The 26,555-nt window shown below is 35.4% G+C and overlaps 1 protein-coding gene and 1 long non-coding RNA gene across 7 annotated transcripts in view; both read left to right on the top strand.

The window, feature by feature from the left end:
• Positions 1-26,555, top strand: part of FIO1 (methyltransferase) — a 136,550-nt gene that overhangs the window by 60,336 nt on the left and 49,659 nt on the right. For 3 of the 6 annotated variants that reach the window (XR_016364816.1, XM_089831566.1, XM_089831565.1), the window contains exons 4-6: positions 5,641-5,748; positions 5,847-5,996; positions 6,112-6,181. Coding sequence is in view for 5 of the 6 variants with exons in the window: in XM_089831566.1 (XP_089687692.1) it covers positions 5,641-5,748; positions 5,847-5,996; positions 6,112-6,181 (328 nt within the window). In the remaining variant the exon portion in view is untranslated. The remainder of the gene's footprint in view (positions 1-5,640; positions 5,749-5,846; positions 5,997-6,111; positions 6,182-26,555) is intronic. The other 3 variants (XM_089831569.1, XM_089831568.1, XM_089831570.1) reach the window with 1 other exon arrangement.
• On the top strand, positions 95-1,388 carry LOC149556931 (uncharacterized). Its single transcript, XR_016364817.1, has 2 exons — positions 95-779; positions 902-1,388. It is a non-coding gene; the product is annotated as an uncharacterized LOC149556931 (long non-coding RNA).

The following is a 26,555-nucleotide window of genomic DNA, read 5'->3' as shown; positions in this document are numbered from 1 at the left end:
AATTTCTAGTTTTTTGATTGTGTAATGAATGTGTATTCTTTTTTGAAGTATGTATCTAATAGCTTTATTTTGTTTTCTCTATTTTACATTACAGGTTGCAGAGACACATTTTGCATCAAATTTAATCATCTTGAGACAACCTATGCAAGTGAAAGAGGCACTTTCCAATGTGGTAATCAGAAACAATTGGGCTATATGGAGGCAAAGCAACAGTGAGAGGACAACCAAAATAAGGCTTAGGATATTGGATGGCTTATGGTGGGAATGTGTGGAATATCTCATTAAGCTCCTTGAACCCATTATGATCATGCTTAGGTATGCTGACATGAATAGGTCTTGCCTTGGAGAAATCTATGATAACATAGACTCAATGAGGAGATCAAGCAAATTGTAAATGATAAAAAGCAAGATCCTCAAGATACCTTCTTTAAACAATGGCAAGCAATTGTTGTAGAACAATGGAACAAAATGATCACTCCTCTACATTTGCTTACCTATGCATTGACAACCAAATACTATATCACCTAATATACTGATCTACTAGGCCTCACACCCTATAGAGATTTAGAAGTGTTTGATGGATATAAGGCAACATTTGAAAGACTTGTTAATGATATGCGAGATTTGATTACAGATGGGTAAATATAGTTTGTGGATAAAAAACTCAAAGCAATGGCACTCTTTGTCATCGTTTTAGGAAGGATGCTCATGGTTGGTGGTACCTCTATGGCCAAAGATTTGAAACATTGCAGCCCCTTGCAATCAGAGTTATATCACAAGTAAGTTTAATTAAAAAACAATTATGCTAGTTTACTCTGTCTTTATAAATTGTTAGAAATAATAAGAATCAAGATTAATAATTTAAATTTTGTTTTAATTGATTACTGTCATGTCTTCATAGGTTGCTAGTTCATCTGCATCGGAAAGAAATTGGAGCACATATTCTTTTATCCACTCGGTGAAGTGCAATAGGTTGTAATAAAAAAGGGCAAAGTTGGTATTTGTGCATTTTAACTTCCACCTCCTCTCACACAAGAGTAGAGAATACAGAGAAGGGGAGACAAAGAGGTGAGATGTAGATGCAGAGCTTGTGGACTTGGATGCTTTTTTCTCGGCTTTCAATTGAAGATTTTGACACCAATACTATTATTGTTGTTCCTGATCCCATTGGCCTTAGCTTTGTTGCTGAGTCAACTAATATCGAAGAACTACAAGGAGAAGAAGAAGAAGAAGAAGATGATTATTAATAAATTTTTAATCCTTTAATTCAACTTGAAACAATGATACTTGAACTTGTTATGGTTTAATTTTAATGTTGAACTTGAGATATATGACGGCATCATCACGATTCATGATGCTATGATTACAAGTTTTGAAGTTTATGGTGCTTTTGTTGTTTAAATGACTTTCTTATGATTTTATGATACTTAATGACATTCTAATTTCACCTTATGCTTCTAGGCTTCATAAATAATAATATACATATAATTTATTATAAATTTTACATGTTTTTGTATGAACGAATCCAAACCCCTTTTCAAAATATTGCCGTACCAACAAATCGGTTTTTCGAACTCGAACTTCAAATTGAACTCAAACCGGTGACTCAGTAAATTTTAGCCCATATTAGCATTTGACCTTTGGAAACTTTTATTTGATATCCCTCATTTTCTGAGGCTGAGACAGCGATAAGCTTTCTTTTAATTCCTAGAATAAATAATACATTGTTTAGTTGTAAGGAGAAGCCAAAATTTAACTTGAGATAGGAGGCCCCAACTCCTTCAACAGTATAATTAGAGTCATCTCCGATAGTTGCTTGATTAAAGGATTTACTTTTCTTTACTTCTTTCAAGTGTTCTCTCAACCTGGTGATGTGTCGAGATGCACCACTGTTGATTATCCAAGTGCTAAGATCAGTAGGAGGATGACTAGTGAGTGCTGAGTAAAATAAGGAACCATCTGAGTCTTTCTCCACATTAGTTTTATCAACTTCAATAATAGAAGTTTGTGATTTATAATTTTGTCTACACTGAAATGAATAGTTACCATATTTTGGCATGTATAACACCTAACTTGAAGAGCCATACTGAAATAAATAGTTACCATATTTTGTTTTTTCTTCTTTAACTTGAAGAGCCATTTTGAAATTCTGTCTTTGTTTCTTTTTAAACTAAGTGGAAAGTTGATCTCTAAGATCTGAAATTTTCATGAAGATGGATGTGACAGACTCTCCTTTTACCCTGTTGACATGGTGAAGTTTGTCTTAAAGCAAGTGTTCTGCTTGTTTTTTTGATTTCGTTTAACTTGTCAATGTCTTAAACATTTCTTTGGCTGTCTCAAGTTTGGAGATTATTGGGACAATGTGATCTTTCACAGATTCCACAATCATCCTCATTTCCTTAATATTATCTTTGTTCCAGTCTGATAACAAATTCTTGTAAGTAGGTGGATTGCTTTCTTCAAGTACCACTTCAGCCAAATCATTTTCTTTAAAAGCAAGTTTTATTCTGAATTTCCTGGTTGTATAATTAGAAGCCCTGTCTAGTCTATCTCCAACTTATAAGCCAATCATCATTTTGAATATTTCAATAAAAATGGAGATTCAAGTAAAGATGGAGATTAAGCATTTCAGATGCAATATTATGTCTGATATATGATCTTTTTTTTGTAAACCTGCTCTGATACCATGTTAAATCTGCATCAGACTTGTATCATTTAAGTTTCCACAAGTTTATTTCAATTTGCTCTGTTGATAAATTTCTGCACCATATATGTTTTGAAGTCTGCACACAATACTGAATGCTTGTGTACCTGTAGCTATTGATTTATCCAGACTGTGATTATTTCTACACAGAAAGAGTCTATGGTCTATATTCTTCCTTTTTCTCCAAGCAGTCCATAATTCTTATATCTGGTGTTTTATCTTTCAGTGCCAATCAGTATTTATAAAACTCCAAGCAAATGACGTGTCGTTTCTCAATGAATTGTTTATCAGTGCCGATCAGTATTTATTAAACTCCAAGCAAATGACATGTTGTTTCTCAATGAATTGTTTTTAAGTGCTGATCGGTATTTATTAAACTCCAAGCAAATGCAATGTCATTTCTCAATGAATGTCGGTAGCCCTCTCTCAATCAATGGCAGCTTTCATATGAAGCATCGGGGGAATATGGATGACTTGCCAGCGAGCTCGGATCCTTCTGCCAGTGTGTAAACTGCCTTTGCTTAGGTCCACTTGGAGGAGTCAGTTTGAGCATTCAACACTAAATTTCAATTAGCTCATGCACAAAAGAAATCACCAACTTGTTAATAAATAGAGATTTCTCAATTAATATAATTTTAATAAGAGAATTAATAATTAATTATTCAATTATGTAATAAGCATATTAACAATTATCTAATTAATTAATAATTGATGTCCCAAATAATGTTTGTATAATTTGAGGCATTCATAGTTACTCAGATATGTAAACCTCCTGAAGCTAATTTCAACAAATCTAAGTGTCATATCTGATTAGTTCCACCTGCAACCTGCTAGGGTTGCTATTGAACTACTGAACCCATTTCCCTTAAGGATATTCATTCTAATATATTTGCTCCACGAGGAATTCTCAAAATTATAATAGAGAAAATAAATTAAGCATGATTTCCTTCCCCTAGAACATTCCCTAAAGCCATTCTAAACTCCCACCTAAAATATTTCATTGAAGCTCAGTAATAAAGTGATGTTTTAATATTTTAAAAATTTTTGACTAGTCACAATAATAAATTAATTAAAAAGAAGTCATAAAATGTTGCTTTATTGGACAATTTTAAATAATGAATTTAATTTATTCCCCTATAGTCAAACTTTAGTCTATGGGAATAAAATCAGTGTTACACGGGGACTCGCATCCCCCTCCCAAACCTTAGAGTACCCGTCCCTAAGATGTCCCCGCACTGGGTACTTGTGTACCCAAGTACCCCCCACCTTTGCCATTCCGCAACCACCATGCTGCCACTGGAATGGGGACTTGGATTTCTATTTGGATTTGATTATTGAATGTTACTATTGGGTATGTAATATGTTACTATTTTGAATGTTCAATGGTTCCTAATGCATGTTGCAATTTTGCTATGTTCAAGTATTTTAATTTGGTATGTTCTACCAAAACATCATTGCAAGTTCTATATGTATACAACACCACTCCCTGCCCCTTCCTCCCTTTGCCGCCGTACCCTGGCCATCCCCCTGCCCTCCCAAAATTGAGGTCCATTTTCTCCTGTCCTAGAAACTTGTCCCAACGTACCATCTTCCCAACGTACTCCAATACTGGTGTTACATTGAATAAAATAGGTCAAATGATTATTTCTGGCTATGTATTGCAATGGGACATCACACTGAGCAAAATATTTCGCCAACAAGAACTATACCTCTTTTTCAAAAATCAAATTGAGGAAAACTTCCTGATATGGTCTCCTTTCAGGAAACTTTTCGGCATAGAACATAATTACTAAAGAAGCAAAATTTCTTGGAGTTTGGGAGGCAAGTAAATCATTTGGTGTAACAATTTGAGAAATCTCCATCTGGAATTTGCAAAGTATGTTCTTCAATTTTCACACAGCTTTTGTAGGGTCCTTCATGTTACTTTATTCTCCCATAATTTTCAAGATATGTACACCTGTTTAAATAATTGAATGCATATCATAAATCAGCTTGTCTTGTGGAGCATAGCATTCAGGTTTCCAACAGGATCATCATGGTAAATCTCAGTACTATCTGGATCATAGGTGAAAAATGAGATGTTGGGCTTTGATATAAAATATTGTGAAAGGTCATCAAATCTGTAGAGCAGAATACAGCTCTGATTTAGTTTGAATTCAGTAGATCTATGCACTTGGACTACCAGAAATAAGACCAGATGTATTTCGTTAACTCATTCATATCTTGTCAGTCTGTCACATTGGTACACTAATATACCCCATGTTTTTCGAGTGCAATGTACATATTCCTTATCAAAATTAAATAGGGAAAAGGTCAAATGAATTTTGGATTAAAACAGAATTTGTTGATAAGTGCGTGCCATTGTGCCCTTTTGTTTTTCCAATAGCTAAAGTCTAAAAGTATCATGACTAGTAACACCTGTTCTGCTGTATTTTTCCTGAAGAAGTAAAAAATCTCACCTCTTTCCTGTAGAATAAAGCAAATTGAACTATGCTAGTTTTTATTTATCTGGAAATGAATTACAAAATTATTGCTTGTGGAAGTAAATTAAATATTGAATTGTTTTGAGCTCTATAAATATTTAATTCTTTCTATATTTATTTTATCTCAATGGGGTTATAACCATGAAAGTGTGTATCCATAGAAAGTATTGCTTGCAGTTGCAAATAAATATACTGATATTTTTTGAGCTCTATAAGTCATTATTTTTTCTAATTTATTTTATCTCAATTTGGCTGCCTTGTAACAATGATTATAGCAAGAATCTTGAAGGTGTGCATCCATAATCCGTACAAGCAATTGAGAGCTAACTTTGATCAACTTTTTTTTCCCCATTGTCATGTGGTTTTTGGTACCTTTGTAGTGGTTGTTTTCCTTAATGCATGTAAGAGTATAATTATAATATGACTAGATGATTTACAGATTCGCTGGTTCAGGGTCTGCAACGTTCTTGTACTGCTTTGCAAGTATTGCGATCGGTGGAGCATTTCTTCCAGGCTTGTAATGCTTCATGCAAAGTTGATTTGTCGTCATTTTCAGTAACTGTAAGCCACCCCAGTGTTCATACCATTCGATGTGTCTGTACCTGTAAATCTCTATGAAATTCATTTTCTTTCAAGTTTTGATTCTGTATTTTGTTCAGGTCTCATTTCTAGATACAAACTGTAAAGAAGCTATAAATGACATTTTGCTAAAATATGGTATAAAGTCAATGGGTGAAATAGCACCAGAAGTAATTGAAGGAAAGAACACCCTAGATTCCTGGCGACAAGGATTAGCTTTTCGAATTTCTGTAAGTTGGATTGTAGCATATCTACATTATCAAGAAACAGCACTGACAGTTTAATATTGCTAGTGTAACTTTTTTTTTTTGTCAACCCTTGTTTCGATCCTTATCTTGCTTGTAGGTATTTGAGCAATCTCCAGGTACACTGCTAGTGAAGGGATCATTAATGAAAAAAGAGATTTCATCTTCTGGTAAGCCTATTTGTTTCATTTTGGATAGATTCTATTAAGTATCGTTTTCTAGTGGCAGTGTTCTACAGTTTTTACTATTTGTATTTGGAAAAGAGCATTGTCTGCTTATACTTCATTCCTGCTCTAAAATTGTATCCCATATTTTGTATATGCATTGATTAGATCATTAGGATAAAAATGTTGAATTTTTATTCCTTATACTCTGTGTAACATTTTGTTTTTACTGAATTTGGAATTTGATTAAGAATTACCATATGAAAAAAAAAAACTACAGATCCTGCTTTGAATACTTGATCTAACCATCCCATATAATAAGAGAAAATGGAACTTGTTTCTTAAATAAGCACCATTGTTCTTGGTAATGAATTTTCTGTGCTGCAATAAAGAAAACTTGCAAACAACTTCAATTCTAGTGGGAGGAAGCAATGGAAATTCACAATTTATTGGCAAGAATGAAATGTGAGGAGAGCACACAGAAATGAAATATTTTCCGAACTTGAGAAACAAATTAAAACTCAATTCACGGCAATCAAACCCACAGGAACTACATAAATAAGTTTTGAAGCTGCAAATAGCAAGAATTAAATGCACTAATTTCTTAGGCACTATCAAGACCATGATTGTTTTTACAAGACACAAGGCAACTGGTGCTATAGAAAAGGTATTTTTATAACAAGAGGTACAATGGTATGTTGAGGTAGATAATTGAGAATCAATATTAACATGTGAGATTATGACTGGCTAAAGATGTTGGGCTGTCCTCAGCAAATAAGCAGAAATCTCAATGAATATTTTTCTTTTCAAATTACATTTTAAAGAATATATGAACCACATTTATATACAATCTTTACAAGTTTTTTTTTTAATGCTGAAATTTAGTTTCCTTGGGTGAAATTATTAATGAGAAATCAAATAAAGTTTGACGAGTGTAAGGAATACTGCACCGTTACTTGGAGACATATAACTGTTTTGAGTCTCCCTATGTAATCATTGGAAATGCAGTGTTACCCCAGTACTGGGGTACATCGGGACGAGTTTCCGAGACGCGGGGAAAATGGGCCTTATTTTCGGGACGATAGGGGGATGGTAGCAAGGGGAGGACAGGGCAAGGACTGGTGTTGTATATTATACACATAGAACTTGAAATGCTAGTTAGTTATGGAATGATGTTTTAGTAGAACATAGCAAACTTGCAACATGAGCTATAACTATTGAACATTCAACATGGTAAGATATTACATACCCAATAGTAACATTCAAAAATCAAAATTCAACGCAAGAGTGACATGGTTGTGGAATGGTGGAGGTGGGGGTACTTGGGTACTCAAGCACCTAGTGCGGGGACGTCTCGGGGACGGGTACTTCAAGGTTTGAGAGTGGGTGTGAGTCCCTGTGTTCCACTGTGGAAATATCAATGTAGGTGGCTTAAGTGTGACACAGGACAAAAATGTAGGAAATAGCTCATAGGCACTTTCAGGGAAAAATTGGAATAATATATTGTACCATTCTAATGCTGGCCACAATTTTTTTTTTTTTTTGGCAAATGCTATCAGAGGTGACAGTTCCCATTTTATTAAAAGCAACCAAATTTACATCAGTAAGTGCGAGACAAACATCTCAAACACAAGGAAAGAACAATCCTCCCAACTTGAGGAGTGCGGAAATAGTCAAAATGATGCTACCACATGTCGGAAGGATACATTTACAATCAAATCTCCTAGATACATTAAAAGCCCAGATAGAGCAATCATCCTCCAAACAACATTAAATGCCCAGATAGAGCAATCATCCTCCAAACAACAAGTGGAGAGTGAAATAACCCATAACACGTCAGCCAAATAGTTGTTAAGACACCATCCATCTGGACAAAAACCTATGTTGCTTCGTTTTGAACACAACAAAGAAGCCCATGCCAGTCCATTATACTCAACCCATGTTTGATCAATGACATGGTTAACAAGGGAAACAGTTAGAGACAATAAATCAATCATGGTGCATGAAATCTTCATTGATTGTGCACAACATATAATGAATCTTGAAAATGGCCACAATATGCGACCAAACATAGGTAAAAGCCTCAATGAGCAATCAGTTGTACAACATCAGCTGAGAAGGGTGAGAGGTAATACAGTGTTTAACCAGACATCAATCCTCCACATTTAACTAACCATATGAAGACAAGGCATGTGATTTAAAAGAATCGAAGGTAATTTACCTACATTTTAGTAATGATGTTGGTATGATTCAAGAGTGAACATTGATGTTGAAATTAGTGGCGTTGAAGGATAACAATACAGTTGATATGATATCATTCAGTAAATGCACATTGGTTTCTATACGATCCACTCTTCATAGCATTCCCTGTGAGTGTGGTTGTTCTTGATATGAAGGTGTGAATTCAGTTTGTAGGCTACAGTTTTCCATGTATGTACAAGCAAAGGCACCTTAGCATGAGCAGATCCTATGGGTTCATATGTTCTGTATATTCTGGCGAGAAATGGATCAGGACACAATTCGATGCCACAGTCAATCAGTATGAATATATATCTCGTTCAAGAACTAAACCAAGATTGTAGAATGATTTCACCGAACTTACCCAACTCTGCCTGAATCAATATGATAGCATTCTTCTCAGCACCCTATCATCATTTGATAACCCAGTCTGCTCTCCTAAATTGGCAATCATTATCAACAAGACACATAATAGTGTATCAGTTGAGTAAAGAAATTATGTTGAAATCCAAAGCTATAGACATTTTCTCACTCTCACTGTAAATTATAAAACTCAAAGGCTTGATATGAATAGACTTGGTGATTTGTTTATGGACTAAAGTCATGGTAAAATAATAGTCAATGGTATTTGACCAGAAATATATGAAGTAAAAGTTATTAATTTTTTATGCATATTGGTCTATTGAATATCTAAGCCATGTGAGGATAGAAAGCAGCATATGCAGCATGGGGTAGCGTCATCCTTGCAAAGTTCAGAATCTGCAGACATATTAATTTGTAACAGCCTGCTAATATAATCCCCAGCTTTTAAAGAGGAGTCACTAACAAATATTATAAACTGGAGAATAGAAGACGCATGACAGTTAGTGTCGCTCTTCACATTACAGGCAGAGCTGACAGGTCTGGAATGAAATATGGAAGCCCACACAAAAAATACGAAGAATAGAGCCGTCGCAGCCTTGAAGACGAGTATGAAGGAATGATGTCGCTTATGCAAAATAATCAAAACATTATACCATCGGGAGTTTTGAAGACAAGTGTTTCATTAAACCTATTGGACGATGAAGATACAATCATTAAATATTTATATTACATTAATACATTTGAAGGGTATTATGTAACAAAGATTGCCGACAAGAGAACCTTTAAAGCTCAAATATTATCGGGAGGTGCTTGCTTGCTAAGTGTCTGGAAATATCGCCAAACTTGGGATACAAAACAGAGACCAGCCAAAGTTGGGTGCCGTCATTTGGAGTAATTTTAAAAATCAAGTGGCTTGCATTGGCATTGCGTATAGAGTTCCTTTAGAAATTCTTTAAAGGATATGCCTCAAATATTAAATATAATCATTGAAAGGCTTGTGTTAATATTAGAAAAAGAAATTAAAAGGTGAATTACAATAGGTTCGATTATTTCCAAGAAGACGTGACTCAAATTTAAAAGTCACCATCCATACTTGAAATATAAATAGGGGGTATTCATTTGTAACGAGACATATTAAACATTCGAAAACATTCATAGATTCATAAAGAAGAAATATTTATATTATTTTGTATGGAGGGATAAGGGCTATATTATGACTTTGTAATATAAATTCTATTATTTTATGTTTATAATAAAATAAAATGCCTTTTGTTTATTTTTGAATGGCATAGAGATTTAAACTGCAAATGAATCGTCCTTTATAATTATTTTTTTGGAATTGTGTATACAATTTAAATGTTAGATCACGATCATTTAGCTTTTAAATTTGATCATCGTAGATATTGTGAAATATTTAATTGTTTCTGTATCTGTGTCTAGTTTGTCTCCCTACCAGAGGAGTTAAAGTTCAATCTGGACTAATTTAAGATTGCATATATATTTTATCTGTCACATCTTGATTATTTAATTGTTGGCAGTATAAGTGCATAAGAACTTTATAAAGTTGTACATGAAAATTCACTGAAGTTGACTCTACTGCTTGGATGAGTAGAAGCACTAGTCTTTTTATTATTGAAGTCAGAAAGTCTATAACTTCCTTCCTACAAGCATCAAAGTCATTATTAACAAACATTATACAAAACATCCAACTAACACTCAACATTTAGTTTCAGTTTCATTGAGTTCAAGGACCTTGCCAGCTGGAGAAATCCAAAGCTTAAATTTGCTTTAGAGAAGCTTTGAACCAAGTGATTAGGTTCGAGGAGAAGGTCTACCCGCCTAGGTGTAGCGGAGCCTAAAGTGCAGGGGAATCAAGGTGATTCTCATTTGTTGGCCAGAACTGATTGAGAAGTCCTATCAAAGAAGTGACAGGCTCTTGGATTTCCAATTTGCAGTTTTGGGAACCAACACAACACACCATGGATCATCTCTCCAATATGCATGACCAAACCATCCATACAAAATACGCAAAAAGTTGTTACTCAAGAATGCATGATAGGCGATCCATTTGATCCCTAAGCATGCATTTTTAGTTAGGGGCATTTGAGCCCCTAAACTTGGAGACAATCCTCATTGCAAACCAATGGAGGGAGCCACCCCCTTGGATCACGTGAGATAAGACTTGATTGAGACTCAATCAAAAAGATTGGGCATCCTCTTCTCTATTTTGTTTACTCGTCTTCCTGCTAGATATCTTTAAGATAGGATCCATTCAAAGAAGTTGCATAGCTGATTGTGAGATTGTCTTGGGTTCAACAATATCCAGTTCATCCACAAAATTATTTTGGTTAAACTCATGCTCTAGAAAGCTCATTACCTTAGGAGCCACACTCAGAATTAGCATCGTTGAATTGAGGGGGGATTGACTAACATCGTTTGCAATAGGTGAGTTGGCTTGGGGATGACTTTGCTTGCATTGTGCCTTGAATGGAATGATCACATTGGTGTCATCACACAGAGGAGAGGCATTCAAAATGGTGGGGTTGGGGGGGGTGGGGGGTTGGGTGAGTAAGCTCTGATGTCCACTGTGTAGCTGAAGCGATTGGGCAAGTTGCTTCCATGTATTGACGACTCCGACATCGAAGAATTTTTTTACCATTTTTAGAATTTGCAAATTCTAAAACCAATCGCTAGAGGGCATCTCAAGGCAAATGGATATAGGGATTTGGTAAATGGAAAGAATACTAAGGTGGCAGCCTGTGTGGAATCATCATGACCCATATTGATGGTGATTTCCTGCCTTATGGAATTGTCAATTGTTTCCAAAACTCTTTCAGACCAAAATTCAAAGGGCAAATTATAAAGGTTAATCCATTTCAGGCCATTTTAATGATCGATAATAGAAGGTTTGAAGAGTGGCGTCCATGCTTGGACAAAAATGTGTTGAGAATTGGTCAACCATGATTTTTGACAGAACATCCAATCACAAAGGTCCCTTGTGCCGCAATCCACCACAAAGAGCTGCTTTGGTAAGACGTGAAATTCCAAAGCATCGCAGCCCCAATTTTCTTTAACCCAAACATGCATCCTATCCGATGGCATATGTTTACCCAAGGTTCTTCCAATATCCACGTTTTTAAGGTATTCAATATCAGGATAAATAAACTTGGCTACATTGATCCTTAGTGATGGTTGACCATCTGCAAAACCAAAGCTCTTGGTTTGCCTATGTCATAGTATAGTTGTCAAGTAAAGAACAAATTAACACTCTTGATGACTCAGATAAAATTAAAGTACAAGGTTTGTTTACTAAGTTACCAAATTCACTCTGGCAACCCTCAAAGTTTGATTCGATTTTGTAAAAAGTATGGTACTTGTCAAGTTCTCCCAAATTCGTCTACAGAGCTACAAATTTGCTGCAAATTCTATTAGAGGAAACCGGGCAAAAGTTGGAGCGAATTTTGAAGAACATGCTGCCCAGCGGCCAAACCTGGGTTGAATTTGGTTTGAAAACAATTTTTTTTACCTTTTTAAAGTGTTTTTTTGGCCTAATTTGGTCTACTCAATCCTCCCAACCCTTAAAATGACCAAAAATGATGGTTTATATGTCATTTATGCATTTGTGAATGAAAATAAAAACTTGCTTATAGAGGAAATCTAAATTGACAATAGGTGAAATCCAAAATGAGAATTTTAGAGGAATTTTAAAAAAAGTAATAATATCTTTTAATCCAGCTCTTAAATTTAAATCTCAAATCTTGATCTAGCTTGGTTAGAAATCCTCTAACCAACACAAAATAAAAGTTCAGATAACTGCAGTTATCTTTTGACAATTCCTTTCATTCTCAAACTGTCGCCGTGATATGGAAGTAAGTGCCATGCATGAGACCAAGCAAGTGTATCATGTTGTGTGTATGGCTAAATGATGTAATTAATATCATATTGAACTAAAACATAGATATGGTGGTGTATTTTTCTATGTTGCTTTACTATTAGCAGAGTGGTGTATGGACTTATTTGTTGCATATATACACATACACATATATTTTTGAATAAACATATGTTTTTGTACGGAAGAACCCAAAACGAATCCAAACTCAGCCCCAAACAAATAGATGAATTTTGAACTCGCATTTGGAACCCGCAGGAGACTATGATATTTTCATATCACAGAAATAGGTAATCTGGGCTTTGCACCTAGTTGAGGCACATCAGGATTTCTAGAGAGAAGCATCACAAAGGTCAAAGTACAATTTGTAATAATCCGAACTATTTAATCCAAAAAAATACCACTAATTTTTTTTACTTGTATTGCTATTCCTTCAAATACTTAAATGTTCATATGCTTTCATACTTTGATATTCATCTACTTGTCAAACAGGATTGACATCTATCCATCAAACATGGTAGGCATCCATCCGTCAAACAAGATGGGAGTCCACATATGTGCAGCTAGTAGGATAGGCATCCATTAGTCACACATGGTGGGAATCCATCATCTATTATATAAACAGGATGGAAAGAAAAATGCTTTAGCTAGAAACTTTGTAATATCCCCAAATGGGATACTAAAAGAAAACAATTAAATATGCAAACTAGGGCACAAGTCTGTTAGCAAAATCTTTTACAACTAGGGCATAAATCTGGAAATGAACATTGCATCAAATAATTCTCAGTTATCTTAGATTTCAGATCAAATATGGAACCATGCACGGAAATTTCTGATTGTTATTACGATCAGAAATGATTACAAAACAACCCAGAATTTTTAGATAGGCATGTCTGATTTCCCTAATTTTTCTGAGGAAGGCATGTCTCGTTTTCTATGATTTTTCTGAATTATAGAGGAATCTAAAAAAAACCAATAATATCTTTTAATCCAGCTCTGAAATTTACATCTCAACCCTTGATCTAGCTTTTATAGAAATCCTCTAACCAATACAAAATAAAAATTCAGATAACTGCAGTTATCTTTTGACGATTCCTTTCATTCTCAAACTGTCGCCTTGATATGGACGTATGTCCCATGCATGTGACGAAGCAAGTGTATCATGTTGTATGTATGGCTAAATGACACAATTAATATCTTATTGAACTAAAACATAGATATGGTGGTGTATTTTGCTATGTTGCTTTACTATTAGCAGAGTGGTTAATGGACTTATTTGTTGCGCACAAACACACACACACATTTTTAAATAAACATGTTTTTGTACGGATGAACCCAAAATGAATCTAAACTCAGCTCAAAAAAACATTGACGAATTTTGAACTCGAATTTTTGAACCCACATCCATACCGGAATCCGAACCAGCAACTTAGTTTGTTTAGATCGGTACTTGGTAGCTAAGAGATAAGAATTTCTAGGAATTGGCTTTTAGGATCAAGTATGTAATATTAATGCCTATTATTTGACTGAATATAACTAGGGTTCAGGGTCGTAGATCTGAAAAGGATTGATGAGAGGCCAACACTCAAGCAGTATTGCACTTGCTAGGCTAAGTCTAGTTCAAATGGATAAAACAAGCTGTATATTAATTCATTCATTGGTATAATCTTAACCTAAATGATTAAGGTCAAACTATTTAATGCTTTTAGACCATCTCTTCACATTCAGCCATAGCCATCTATAGTCAAGACCCAAATTGATCAATCCAAGGGCAGGAAACTATGATATCTTCATATCACAGAACTAGGTAATCTGGGCTTTGCACGTAGTTGAGGCAGATGAGGATTTCTAAAGAGAAGCATCACAAAGGTCAAAGCACAATCTGTAGTAATCTGAACTATTTAATCCAAAGTTGCATGGATATGGATATGGATAGAAATACAGATACGGTATTAGGTATGAATATGGCCATTTTTTAAAATCACCAATATGGATATGGCTGGATATGACATTAATAAATATCACATACACATATTTAATGCAATTCTATAAGTTATTAGAGGAGTTTTTCATTACTTCAAAAACAATATTGACACATAAATGCTACATAAATATTTATAACTCAGTTGTAGAGCTGCATTAGAAGATAACCTAACAAAATGGGTCGCTGAATAGAAAAACGTTTTCTCTGTCTTTTGGTGCGGGTTTTGTTTACACCATTTTAAAAAAAAACAATTGTATTAATAAAGTCTTTTAAATTAAAAATTGGTAAGATTTACACATCTTAAAAATATCAAATTACGTAGTATTTGGCACGCTTGGAAAATCAACTTTTTTTAGGCAAGCATGGATACAATATTCAACGTGTATCCGGGCAGTATTGGATACATTTCCAAATTGGATATGGGGATACATGTGCCCAAGGAAGGACAGAGGAGTTTCCAGCAACTCTGATTTAATCCAAAAAGAACAACTAATTTTGTTTACTTCTGTTGCTATTCCTTTAAATAATTAAATGTTCATATGCTTGCATACTTTGATATTCATCTACTTGTCAAACAAGATTGACATCTATCCATCAAACATGGTTGGCATCCATCCGTCAAACAAGATGAGAGTCCACATTTGTGCATCAAATAGGATAGGCATCCATTAGTTACACATGATGGGAATCCATCATCTATTATATAAACAGAATGGAAAGAAAAATACTCTAGCTAGAGATTTTGTAATATCCCCAAATGGGATACTAAAAAGAAAACAATGAAATATGCAAACTAGGAAACAAGTCTGTTAGCAAAATCTTTTACAACTAGGGCATAAATCTGGAAATGAACTTTGCATCAAATAATTCAGAGTATTTCCTAGATTTCAGATCAAATATAGAACCATGCACAGAAATTTCTGATTGTTATTACGATTAGAAAGGATTACAAAACAACCCAGAATTATTTGAAAGGCATGTCTGATATTCCCCAAGTTTTCTGAGATATAGCCATGAAAATAGACAGATTCAGAGATTTATGTACAAAGATACCTCAGGTTTATTTGTGCAATTGATCAAATCTAGCTGTCCAAAATGGCAAGCACTGGACTGCCAAAATGACTGCCAAACAATCTGTTCTAGTTGCTCGTTGCAGCAGTCTCTTAAAACAACTCAGAAATGGATGATCTGCAGCAGCGAATGTCCCCAGATCTGAGTCTCGAACACTGATATCGTCATTAATTTGGCCTCCAAACCTGATTAATACTTGCAGCTTAAAACTAACAATGTGCTAGGATTTCACAAAGCAGAGTTCTTCCACAGAAACACACTCTTCTGACTAGGGAGAGCTCTTGTGTCTCACTGAAATCAGTGATATTTAAGGGTTTAAATCCTCAAGCCTTGTCACAGAAGCAATAAGAAGAAACCTTCATCACCTCATGAGCTCTATATGAGCCCCTTAGGATGTTTTATAACACCTTAAAAGATGAATCAATCTCCACCTTGAGATTCCACCTCTTAATCCAACGCTCCAAAATAAAAACCCAAAGTGTGTGCCAAGGAAATGTTTTTAAGCTGGGGCCCATCTTGACTTATTGTTATGCAGAGAGTGAATTTGAAGCTTCTGGCCCGTTTGCCTTGGAGATTATAAATGCATTCAATGCAAAGATTAATTAATTCTAGATGCTTGTGTTTTCCTCAGTGTCTTTCTTAAGGTTGAGAGCCAAGAGTTTCAAAAATTGTCTGTGAGAATTGTTAATTCTTTTAAGAGTTTAAGGCACCCTGAATCTGTGAAACACCAGGTGGTATTGTGCAATCAATTGCTGCATATGGTGGCCATGGATGAGCTTTAAGGAAGGGTTTTAAATCACGTTTTGATTGTTTATGAGTGTTGACAGAATTACACCAGCAATCATGAGATTACACAACATTCACTGCAACATATAGAGGCTGTGTGAAGAGAACTCTTAGTGTGTCATCCCAAGGAAAGACTCGCAACATCCAGTAAAGACCACACGGAATGTTTCTAGCGTGGGAGTTGAGGGTTTCGTCATGTGAGCGTGGAAAGGAATGATCAATGCCAAACACATTAATGGAGACTCGCCTGTAGCTGATTTACCAACAAATTCAATATTTAGATTTTCACCAGGTTCACATCGTTGTTGATAAATGTTATTTATTTCAAATTGCAATAACTGCATACTGTATGCAAAGATTGTATATTGAATAGATTAGGACACTGCTATTGAATTTGGCAAAAGAAGAGTTATTTTCATGCATTGCTATAAGTTTTTTAATTGTGAAATCAATTAAAATTAAACAAGCAAATCTTATACACTCGGAAATCAGAATTTAAAAATCGCTTGTCAACTGTTTGACAAAATGTCAAACATGCAAAAGTGAAACGATTTGGTGTTGTCAAGAGGTTGGACTGGCAGGTGTCTTATAGATTATAGTTGGGAATGTCAGTTACTTAGTCTTTGTAATGTTGCCTACGAGGAAGCTGCCAATTTTCAAGGATTAACATATTCCCAGGGGGTGTGGGAGGACAAGGAGAAAGAGAGAAAATTAGGGTGTCCCCCTGTTATTATATTATTGTGGTATGGTGCATCCATTCGATTTTCTCGGAGGGCCTATATAAAGAATGAGGTATCCCCACTATACTGAAACAAATGATTCATAATACATTTCACAGTTAACATACTTAAGCCCTAATTCCTTCTCTCCTAAACATCAACCTTAACAAAGACGTAGATTGACTTATCGTTTATTATGTATGTTGTCATTGATGTCAAAGGTTGATGATCAAGGATATATAAATCTCAGAGGATTACTTAAGTAATAGAAGATCCGATTGATCTGCTCACTTGCTTGGTTGAGCTTGAGCCGCTTGAACTGCTTAACACGCTTGAGGTGCTTAAGCTTCCTGGTTGTCTACCTCAGCTGTTCTCTTCTCCTATTCAGCTGCCATGCTAAATACTATGCCACACCGTCCCTTGAATTTCTTAATGGTGGTACATAATACTGTTTGCTTCCAACAAAGTCCTAAGTTTGGTGTGATAGATTTGAAGTTCCTACTAATGCCTTGAATGAAATTAGAGGGATCAATACATTGTGTGCGATGACTCATTTATTGTGACAGCTTTATTTGAATCAATTAATTTGTGGTGAATCTGTAATGCCAAATTAATTAAGAAGAATCCTTTTGAAATATGTGATGGTTATATTATTTTATTAATGGTATTTTGGACATCATATTTTATGAGGAAGCAGTAATAATTATTTCATTCATGACTGAGCAGAGGAGTTAAGGTGCCGTTTTTTGAAAAGTAGAGGTGTGCCAAATTATTATGGACTGGGTGTTTTTCTTTTGCTATGATCAACCATGTAAAGGAGATGATGGAACAAAAATAATTGGCTGAGAATGTCGATTTGAGCTGGCATTTTTGGACTGGACGGCTGTGTATTAAATGGTGCACATCATTGCCGGGTCACATTCATCATCAAGGAAGGGATCATGGCTGCATATAGGTGCAGTTTTAATCATTTTCTGATGTCTGGGTGCTTTTAGCAGTATACTAGGCGTCAAGAGTATTATGCCGTTTTTAAATACAAGCAGTCTATGATGGTTAAAAATGAAGTTAGAGGAAATCATGTTCTTTCCTTTTGACAGCAGCTGAACACAAATTTATGGGTGCTGCGCCTTTTTGGAGGGATTTTCAATGGCTGTGTGAAGGGTTTGATAGGCTAGGATATACGAGATTGGCTGGAATCGAATATTATGTTATGAGGGACTGTTTTTGGTAGTGTTGGAGCTGGAGTTTTTTCTTTGAGATATATAAGTGAAACGGGTTCCAAATGTGTTGAGTTCTATGAAAAAATTGTAGGTGAGAAAATTGGAGCTAAGGATTTTGAAGGAGTCATATTGTTTTGTTTTTCAAATCTGTGTATCAGTTTGTACCAGCAGTGCATAAGTGATTCAAATAAAGGAACTGGGCAGGGGTATTGAATCAATGTTGTAGAACAGTTTTTGATTTATGGTTGTTAGTTGTATAGGCGGTGTTAACAAAGATAGGGATGAATGAACTTATATAGTGAATGTGATTTTTCGAAAAATTAAGAGAGCGGTGTCACTGTGTAATTCTTGCTTTCTGTGTGAGTTCTAAATTTTTTTATTGAGTTCTGAAGCTGGGGTTGGTGCATTAGCTGATTGGATTTGATGCTTAAGTATTTGGAGTTGGTGCTTCAAAGAGGGTTGGTGCTCTCTGAGAGTTGTTGCTCTTTGTTGGCGCTCACATTTGTGATCTGGTTTGGTGCCCATTCTTTGCATTAATGAAAGTTTTGTTTGCTGTTGTTTTTTAATTGAAAGGGGTTTTCACGAGAAATCTGATGTTAATATCTTGCTCTTGTTAAGCTTTCATGTGGTTTCATGTGTTAAGAGTTCAAGGTTTTGAAATACTTATTCACCCCTTGTCAGTACCTCTTATGCGCTCTAAATCCTTAGGTCATGTAGACTCCAAACCATAAGTAGGCTTCTTTAAGGTTTCTGGAACACATATTCATACCCATCTTATGACTTCTCTCACAAGGTTTCTGTGATGATACATGTACTTACTCCATCTTGGGATCCCCTTGCCTTGTGAGGCTTAACTCCACCTCTTCCTGACAAAAACCAGCCTATCGTTGTAATCGTATTAGCAAGTGATTAAGCAACAGGCTATGTATATACTAATATCTCATGTATTACAAATCTCTCCCTCTCTCTCTCTCTCTAGACACACACACAGACACACACACACACACACACAAGACTATATGAGGGTTCCTTATCGGGTTATTCCTAATAAACATGGAATGTAATATTTTGTGAATCGGTATTTAAGCTGTAGATACATTACAGCATAAATGTCACACTATGCTTGCTAGCAACATATTGCTAATTATTCCTTTAGTGAGCACATATGCCATAGATATTCATTTCTGGTTTCTCCCCGTTGATGAGAACAAGTAATAATTTCTGACTTCCAATCTATTCGGTTGTAAGGATACAATCCTTAATGCTGAATAGACAATCACTTAACTGAGCAAATCCACAATAAGAGAAAAGAAGATGTAATATCCCGTCCCCTTAGTTTTGTCAAAGAATTCAGAATTTGTCTAGTGGCATTTTTACGAACAGTTTGTGTGCAACCCCGAAATGAAAGCTCTGATTCAAGATGTAATGTATGGATACCAGCCAAGAAAACCAGTACAAGTGAAAAATGCTATTATGGTGTACTAAAAATTCGGGCTCTCCTGTTGTGGTGATGACAGACGGCTAACATGAAGAAGTGGGAAGACAATACATAGAACAGCTAATTGCATCACATTAATCGTTAGCTCCTCCATATAACTTTCACGTCATCCGTATAGGAAAAAGGACGTACATAGTTAGCACATTTAACTTAGTCACCCAATTAAATGGATTGACAGATATGTTATATTCAAACACAAGGTAGATAAGACATGGCACCTGTAGATGCACCCACTCACGTGATCTTCAGAACTCACCACTGTGTATGCATATCCAGGATGGATGCTGCTTGCGGCAATGGTGATTTGTATCTGCTACTATACCTGTGTTACTGATCTCTGGTTGACGGGTCTGTAGGTGGTGATTGTTATGAAGCCTACCGCAGAGATGGTTTGAAGGAAATGCAGTCACACCGTTGATAGCAGCCGTGTCCGTCCAATGGATATTAACTCTGCTGATCCCTATAACCACTGTTTGGTTATGATGCGTGGCCAACTGATCTGCTAACGCTGCTCTTGCTGGAAGTGATCCGAACTTCACAGTTAGGCCATATATGTTTTCACTTCCACTTTCCTGTGCCTGCTACTGATTACGCTTCCCTTTCATGACACTAGATGCAGGCCATATTACGTATTCCACTATTGATGAATATTATCCAGAGTTATCCAGCCCTATGTATGGTCTGATATCTCACCCTGCAGCCCCTAGTAAAACAACAGTCTTCTATGTAGGATACTTATTTCTGAATGCCGTCTCTTAGCTATGATAGAGGCTCCCAATCTCTAAAATCTCCAATGAGTTGCTGGGTCTACGCCCAGCTCCTCCACTCTCTCAAGCGGTTTTCATCCTCAAGAGTGACCAGTCACATTTAAGCAACCTTTCATTGTTTTCAAAACAATATTATATTTTATGATCCTAATCCCAATGCAGATGCTTGCTTTTATAACCTGGATGTGAGGGAAGATGCAAACAACTAACAAATGTGGATAAAAGCCTATTTTGTCTTTTAGTCACTTAAGTCATTTTTGTCATAAAGTGACTTTAAATGATAAAGTACTTTATAAATCAACTTAATAAAATAAAGTGACTTAACCTTAGGAGTTCTCACTTAAATATCTCCCCCAATGAAACTAAATAGATCCCTGCAACTGGCTGGCATCCCCAAAATAAATGCCATTAGCCTATCCAGATGGAAAGATAGACCAACAAGGCACCATTAGGTCTAGCGCAAAGAGGGGGACATTATAGAAGATATATGTTTCCACCGTTGATGATGAATGGAGTGAGATTCAATGCATCCTTATATCTTTCAAATGGATGATAAGTCATGTTCAAAAGACGTGTTATGCATTTGCACCATTCCATGTCAATTGGTGTTTGCTGACTTAACAAATCTTAAACATTGCACATATATTAATTGCTTCCTCTGGTAATTCTAATTGCATTGTTTTTACTTCTTTAAGAATCACTACCTTTCATTAATATAATATTGTGCTTAACTATTTGATTAGTCTTTTACTAGCTAATTAGTCATGTGCCAAGCTGCTCTCATATCAACAATCTGTAAAAACGAATGACAATATTAATATCAACAATAGTGTATGACCAGTTCGTTGATTAGTAAATCCCTTGATTTGATGTTGTGGACTAATCAACATCCATTGATGCTCCATATCGTTCCTATCCAATTTAAACTAAGTGTTGCTTATGACTCTTTCATGACAGTGTGAAGTAATGTGCTGCCTATGTGTGCTTGGTCCTTTTTTTTTTTTTTTTGGTTCTGAAATGCTAAGTGTATCTTCCAGATTTTGCTTATTATGAAAAACAATGTAATATCCTATCTAGATATCCCTTTCCAATTTCTTCCTCAAATAAATTTCAATATCATAAACAATTGGTTCATGGAATAAACTTTCAGATTAAAACAACAAATGCTCGTATAGAAAGAAGTCCTCCAATATTACTGCTGTATTATGATTTTTCAGCAATACAATACCATAAGCAAATCCATACAAATTCCCCAGAAATATGCTATCGCATTATACATCAGCAATGCAGTAGCAAACATCAAGTCCAATCTTAAATATAGAAATACAGTTAGATTGGAAATAAACAATAAAGTGCACATGTAGGCTCAAATGTGAATTCTGATTTGAATCCACAACAGATGGTGAATCAGAGCTACATCCAATCCATTGTGATGACATGAAGGTTTGCATTCTCAGGTCTGAAAATGGAAGATGTAAACTCTCCCAATGTTTCTCCAAGAGAAACCCAAATTCGTTAAACAAAACAATAATTCAAGCATAAGACTTCCTCTTTTAATGCTCCATTGTGACTCTTCAGATTCCCCTTCTGTATTGGAATGTGTTGCATTAGGTGAGGGAATAGGAGCAGTTTTAATGCAAAATAAGCATTTTATAGCTTATGAGAGCAGGAAATTCAAATAGTGCTGAAAAAGTTGTATTCAATATTCGACAAAGAAATGTTGGCAATAATGTATGCATTGGCTAAATTTAGTAGGTGGTAGATTTGTGGTTAGTATTGATTATAAGAGTTTGAAATATTTCTTGGGATAAAAAGATTTGAATGACAGGCAACAAAAGTGGACTAGTAAGATCCAAGCTTATGATTTGAAATTGAATATGTTAAAGATAAGAACAATGTGGTTGCTGATGTGTTATCTAAGAAGCTTGGAATCAATGATATATCAGGAGTAACAATTGATTGGAAATCTCTTTTAATTGTGGAATGTTCTAAGAATTCATCTGCTTGTGACTTATTTGATGGGAATGCCCAGGATGTTGGATACAAGATTGTGAATGATGTTTACTACAAAGTTAGAATCTTTTTAGTACTTCGCTCTAATTAAAAATTGAGAATCATGTAGGCAATCCATGATCTACCCTTGGTAGGACATCTAGGTTATTTTAAAACTTACAGGATTATCCATGAACGACTTACATACAAAAGAGCTCAAGGAAGATGTGCTGCAATATGTCAAGGAATGCATTACATGTCAGTAGAATAAATCCGAGCACTCATATCCAATACGATTATTACAGCCTTTACCCATTCTAGAATAGTAGGAAAGTATTTCCATGGATTTAATTACTAGATTACCCCGAGCACAAGGTAAAGACTGCATTTTTGTGGTAGTTGATAGTCTTACAAAATTTGTGCATTTCTTTGCTATCACTACAAAGTTTACAACTGTTCATATCGCAAAACTATTTTTCATGGAAGTTTTTCACTTACATGGTTTACCAAAGAATATAATCATTGTTCGAGACAACGGATTTTTGAGCATCTTTTGAGAGGAATTGTTTAGGTTATCAGATATAGAATTGAATCACAACACCAACAACCATCTACAAATAGATGATCAGACATAACTTATAAACAAATGGGTTGAAGGGTATCTCCACAATTATGTTGCTGCAGATCAAATAACATGGGTTCAATGGTTACATTTGGGAGAATATTATTACAATACGACGTATCATATGTCTATTGGTATGATTCCATTGAAAGCTTTGTATGGTTATGATGCTTTATCTTTTGTTGATCTTACTTTTGACGACAATAATGTGCCCAAGTCATAGAATTGGCTTTAGGAATGGTAGGATATTTTTAAAGCACTTAAGGAAAACTTGCAAGCTAAACATAATGAACACAAATATCATGCAGATAGGAAACCTATAGAGAGTAGTTTTGAAGAAGGGGAGTTGGTGTATCTTAGATTGCAACCATTTCCCTAATCTTCGATCAAATGTAGCGGAGTTGAAAAATTGAAGCCTCTTCTATGGACCTTATCAGATTGTTAGGAAAATTGGTGCAATCACTTATGAATTGAAATTATCGGAGGGCATTCATATCCATAATGTTTTTCATGTCTCGTGCCTCAAATAGGCATTGGGCAAATAGGTGATAGTATTAGAAGAATTACCACCCTTGGATTCAGAGGGGAAATTGGAAAACATACCCGAAAAAATACTGGATATACGAGAACAACATTTGCATAATTAGTGTATCAAGGAATATTTGATATAATGGAAGAATTTGCCAATGGAAGATGCTACGTGGGAAGGTGAACATGTGTCACAACATTCTAATTTACAGTTGCTTGAGGGCAAGCAACTTGAGGAGGGGGAGATTTGTAATAATCCTCCAGGATTGTCTCTTTAAGACAATATAATAAAATATATCATATTAACTATACTATACTTAATAAAAATGATTGAATAAATAATAAGAGTATGTGAATAGTGAATAAAAATAATAGTTATTAAATACAAACTATTTTTAATGAATGAGTCGTTTTGGCACATTATGGGAATTGTAACCAACCAAATATTGTATTTTAAATAGTCAGTTTGGAGACGGAAGAGGGCAGGTGATGATTTGGAAAATACTTTCAGAAGTTGTTGAAGGAAAATGTACTTTATCCCTTTTCTTAGGAAATACTTGGCCTAGTGGAACAAATTCACAGGTTAATCTATTCTCAAGAGAATACTTGTGTTATTTGGAAGGCGGAGTTCAGATGGTGTAGTTTGTGTTGGTTGTTTCCGGCTCAATGAGGGAGGAGGTATTGTTGATGCAGAAATTCCAACATAACCTAGCAAGAAGACAAATTTATTTGTCATATCCAGTGGCTTCAAATCAAGGAAAACACAATAGTGCTCGATTCCTACTTGGAGGTTTAGCGTGTGTTTGTGCCAGTTATCTGTTAGCTTTCATCTTAGAAAAAATAAAGAATTCTAGGTCTGCGTGGAAGTCGGAATCGTTCCTAGTAATATGACAACTGTAGAATAGAAGGGAGATCATATACACAACCAATATTTGGAGAATAAGGATCAAACACATAGCCAGTAGTTGGAGAAGGAAGCTACTTGGCTAACATTGAATGCTATAGCCGAAGTAGTCAGTGTAACTGCAGTAGCATCAACGTGTTCTCTAGAATTATAAGAAACAAGCAATATAGGTGCACAAAACTTATTTTGTAGGAAATCTAATTATGTGAATATTCATTGTTCCAGATTCCACATTAAGTCGTATGATGCTTTCCTAATAAAATTCTCAATTGAAGTAATTCAAATTTGGGCAATAAATAGTGCTACAAAAATTTCTTTATAGACTGTTGAAACTAGAATTAATAGATACCACAAAAAGTTACTGAAGTTACATATAGAAACTGTTATAGAAGTACTGGAATATTTATTATAGGAAATTGGAATCTTAAAGCAAATCCCTTGAGTTTGTGAAGTAACCAGACCAAGTCAAAGGTCATGCAAAGTCTAAACGAATGGGCACCAAACTTGGCCAAGATATATTGGTAGGAGTGATCGGTTGATGATAGATGAAGTGACAAAGAAGAAGAGTTTGTACCCTCTCCGCTGAAGCCCAATCAGTGGCAAATAAGAATGTTCCCCAAACGGTTGAGCCATAAAGAGCAATAGGTCTAACAAGGGAGTTTAGGTTAGACAATCTTAGATGTGGTATCATGAAAATGGTGTTTGAAGCATTGTCTCTTAGGTTAAGCAAGTGAACTAAGTTGTTTATTGTCTTGTGACATCATGGCCTTTCTCATATTGAAATGCGACACATGTAACATGATGCCCAAATAGGTGTAGCTGGAAGCCATCCTGATCTCCATCCCTCTGAAGAAGAAGTGAATATGTTAAGATGTGAGGTTTTCAAGCAATTGAAAACCATAACCCAGGTCATGCTCAAGTTAACCACCAGCTGCCTAGAATTACAGGAGGCAAGACCCTCCAAAAGACGTAATCCATCAGGGAAGGACGACAATAGTACAATGTTGTCAGCAAAAGGAAGGATGGAGATCAAGACTTGATGAAGATAACAATTGTCCTTAGGGAGCAAGAATCTCCTCAGATAAGTCTTGAGCTCATCAATATAGATTCCAAATTGCATAGGAGAAAGAGGGTAGCCCTACTTAACCCCAATAGAACTCTGAATGAAATTGATGAGGCCAACAGGAGTCCTGAGAGGACCAACAACTCTCACATATAGTCTCATGATAGCCACAAGTAGAACCTCAGAAACCCCAATATCCCATAGCCACTGAAATAACGCCGAACGATGTACAAAGTCAGAGGCTTTGCAAAAGTCCACAAAACAGTAGTAGACTTTCGTCGAGCAGTGCTTGTTAGAGAAAAAGGTTAATTTAATTTCATTAATTAAATTACCTTTTCTCCCTTTTTAAGATTTCGCTTTATGCGTTTTTGCTTTCTCTATTTAATAATTAATTACTAATTATTAAATAGCTTTTACCTTTTAGGTTACCTTTTGTAACTTATTAGGTTACCCTTTTCGGGTTTCAATATTTGTTTATAAGGATTGATCTCTTTGTAATTCATCATATTTTCTTTATCTGAGTATACAGTTTGCATGTTTTTAGAACAAACCCTTGCCTCTTCTTGTCTTTTTCTTCTCTGTGACAAGTTTTCTACATGCAGGTATTTGAGGGCTTCGTGGATTTGATTTGCATATTTGCTCAAATCCTTCATAGTATTAGAGCCAGATTTGCTATAGCTTGTTTGGTATTTGGAGAAAAAGAGAGAACGGGGGTTTGACAGATTAGATTTGGAGT

The sequence above is a fragment of the Cupressus sempervirens genome, chromosome 5, assembly GCF_028749045.1.
Source record: "Cupressus sempervirens isolate cs-2001-9-10 chromosome 5, ASM2874904v1, whole genome shotgun sequence".
Taxonomy (NCBI): Eukaryota; Viridiplantae; Streptophyta; class Pinopsida; order Cupressales; family Cupressaceae; genus Cupressus; species Cupressus sempervirens.
Note: the sequence above shows the minus strand (reverse complement) of the source record. Positions and strands in the feature narration are given on the sequence as shown.